Source organism: Charadrius vociferus, unplaced genomic scaffold (genome assembly GCF_000708025.1).
Source record: "Charadrius vociferus isolate BGI_N301 unplaced genomic scaffold, ASM70802v2 scaffold990, whole genome shotgun sequence".
Classification (NCBI taxonomy): Eukaryota; Metazoa; Chordata; class Aves; order Charadriiformes; family Charadriidae; genus Charadrius; species Charadrius vociferus.
The window spans coordinates 7,592-9,766 of NW_009646520.1; the positions used below are offsets into that span (position 1 = coordinate 7,592).

General features: G+C 62.1%; 1 protein-coding gene across 1 annotated transcript in view; it reads left to right on the top strand.

The window, feature by feature from the left end:
* LOC104286530 (talin-1-like) overlaps nucleotides 1–2,175 on the top strand; it is a gene marked incomplete at its 5' end in the record, with an annotated part of 26,351 nt that overhangs the window by 7,587 nt on the left and 16,589 nt on the right. The window contains 5 exon segments of the mRNA XM_009885136.1: nucleotides 1–164; nucleotides 443–737; nucleotides 839–1,005; nucleotides 1,335–1,463; nucleotides 1,811–1,924. The exon segment at nucleotides 1–164 is cut by the window's left edge and continues 4 nt beyond it. Coding sequence (XP_009883438.1) covers nucleotides 1–164; nucleotides 443–737; nucleotides 839–1,005; nucleotides 1,335–1,463; nucleotides 1,811–1,924 — 869 coding nt within the window.

Below are 2,175 nucleotides of genomic sequence, written 5' to 3' on the forward strand. Positions count from 1 at the left end.
TCGTCATGCCGGTGGCAAAGGCGGTGCCCAGCGCTGCCGCCGCGCTGGTGCTCAAAGCCAAGAACGTGGCTCAGAAAACAGAGGACTCGGCGCTGCAGACGCAGGTGATCGCCGCTGCCACCCAGTGCGCCCTCTCCACCTCCCAGCTGGTGGCCTGCACCAAGGTAAGCAGCAAGGTGAACCCTTCCCTGGTGTGGCTGCAAGCATCACCTGGCTGGTGGCAGCTCCACAGTGTGTGGGTGTGCCAGGGCCACATGTCCTCAGCTGGGACATTAGGGGTCTGCCACCAGAAGCATGGACTGCCTCCAGCTGGGGTCCCTGCCACTGTGTCCAAGCACTGAATATCCTCTTTGGAGGAGCAGAAGTTGGGGACAGCTGTTCCTGCACAACTCCTACAAGGAGCCCACCATGCTTACTGACCAGCCTTTCTCCTCCCCTGCAGGTTGTGGCTCCCACAATCAGCTCCCCGGTCTGCCAGGAGCAGCTGATTGAGGCTGGCAAGTTGGTGGCCAAGTCGGCGGAGGGCTGCGTGGAGGCTTCCAAGGCAGCCACCAATGATGACCAGCTCCTGAAGCAGGTGGGGGTGGCCGCCACGGCTGTCACCCAGGCCCTAAACGACCTGCTGCAGCACATCAAGCAGCATGCCTTGGGCGGGCAGCCCATCGGGCGCTACGACCAGGCCACCGACACCATCCTTAACGTCACCGAGAACATATTCAGCTCTATGGGCGATGCTGGTGAGAGCAGCTGATGGCACCTTGGGTAGAGCACGGTGGATTGGAAGTTATCAGTGAGCCCATGGGACTTGCTAACAGGCCACCCTTCCTTTCTGTCCCAGGGGAAATGGTGCGGCAGGCTCGTATTCTAGCCCAGGCCACCTCTGACCTCGTCAATGCCATCAAAGCCGATGCGGAGGGAGAGACAGACCTGGAGAACTCACGCAAGCTGCTGAGCGCAGCCAAGATCCTGGCCGACGCCACTGCCAAGATGGTGGAAGCTGCGAAGGTCAGTGGTGTGGGGGAGGATGGACACTGGCTTTGGCTCCTGACCCCATCTGACATGGTTGGTTCAATGCTGCAGAGGGGGCGAGCAGCCCTTGGGTGCGGGAGCATTTCCCAGAGCATGGTCCTGCACTGAGCTGAGGACCTCTGCAATGGAGCGAGGCTCCTCCTGGAGCTATGGGTGGCTCTCCCAGAGGGGCTTTGGTCATCTCCTTGTCACTGCAGGCAGCCAGGCTGCCTGGGGCTGCTCCCCAGCATTAGGCCAAAGCACAGCTGCTGCTTCAAGTGGCCCAATGGCCTCTGCAAGGTGTGATGGGTTTCCTCTTTCTCCAGGGAGCTGCAGCCCACCCGGACAGCGAGGAGCAGCAGCAGCGGCTGCGTGAGGCGGCGGAGGGGCTCCGCATGGCAACCAATGCCGCAGCCCAGAATGCCATCAAGAAGAAGCTCGTGCACAAGCTGGAGGTGAGACGCCGGTCAGGGGGGCCACGAAGGGCAAGCAGGCACAGTGAGTGAACGAGACCCAGCCAGGAGTCCCTGCATCCCTGCACTTCCCAGAGGGAGAGGGTTCTTTTCATGTACAGTGCCCGTGCTACATCCTGCAGAGACCTTCCCGCCGCTCCTTTTCCTTCGCTTGTGCACACCCGTGTCACTTTGGGGATGCCGGACACGGAGGGTGCTGAGGATGCTCTGGTGTCACAGGCAGAGACATGAGAGGAGAATTTTAGGGGGAGCTGTGCCCCTCTGCGTGGCAGGGGGGTTCGGGGCAGGCTGCCCTGCCGTCGGTACTAACCCATACCTCCCCCATACAGCACGCAGCCAAGCAAGCCGCCCCCTCTGCCACCCAGACCATCGCCGCTGCGCAGCACGCCGCCTCCTCCAACAAGAACCCTGCCGCGCAGCAGCAGCTGGTGCAGAGCTGCAAGGTAAGGGCTGGGGGCTTGATCCCGGTGCCTCCTGCACCGCCCATCCCCATCCCTTCTCCCATCAGCAGCGCACGGGTTCTGTGCTCAGCTGCAGTGGGCAGGCAGGACCGTGGGGTCCTCACACAGCTCCCCCAGGAGCAGATCTTTTGGTGACTGGTCCTGGATTAGGTCTGTCTCCTCCGGGCTGAGCCTCTACAGTGACTCTTCTCTCTGGCAGGTGGTGGCAGAGCAGATCCCGATGCTGGTGCAGG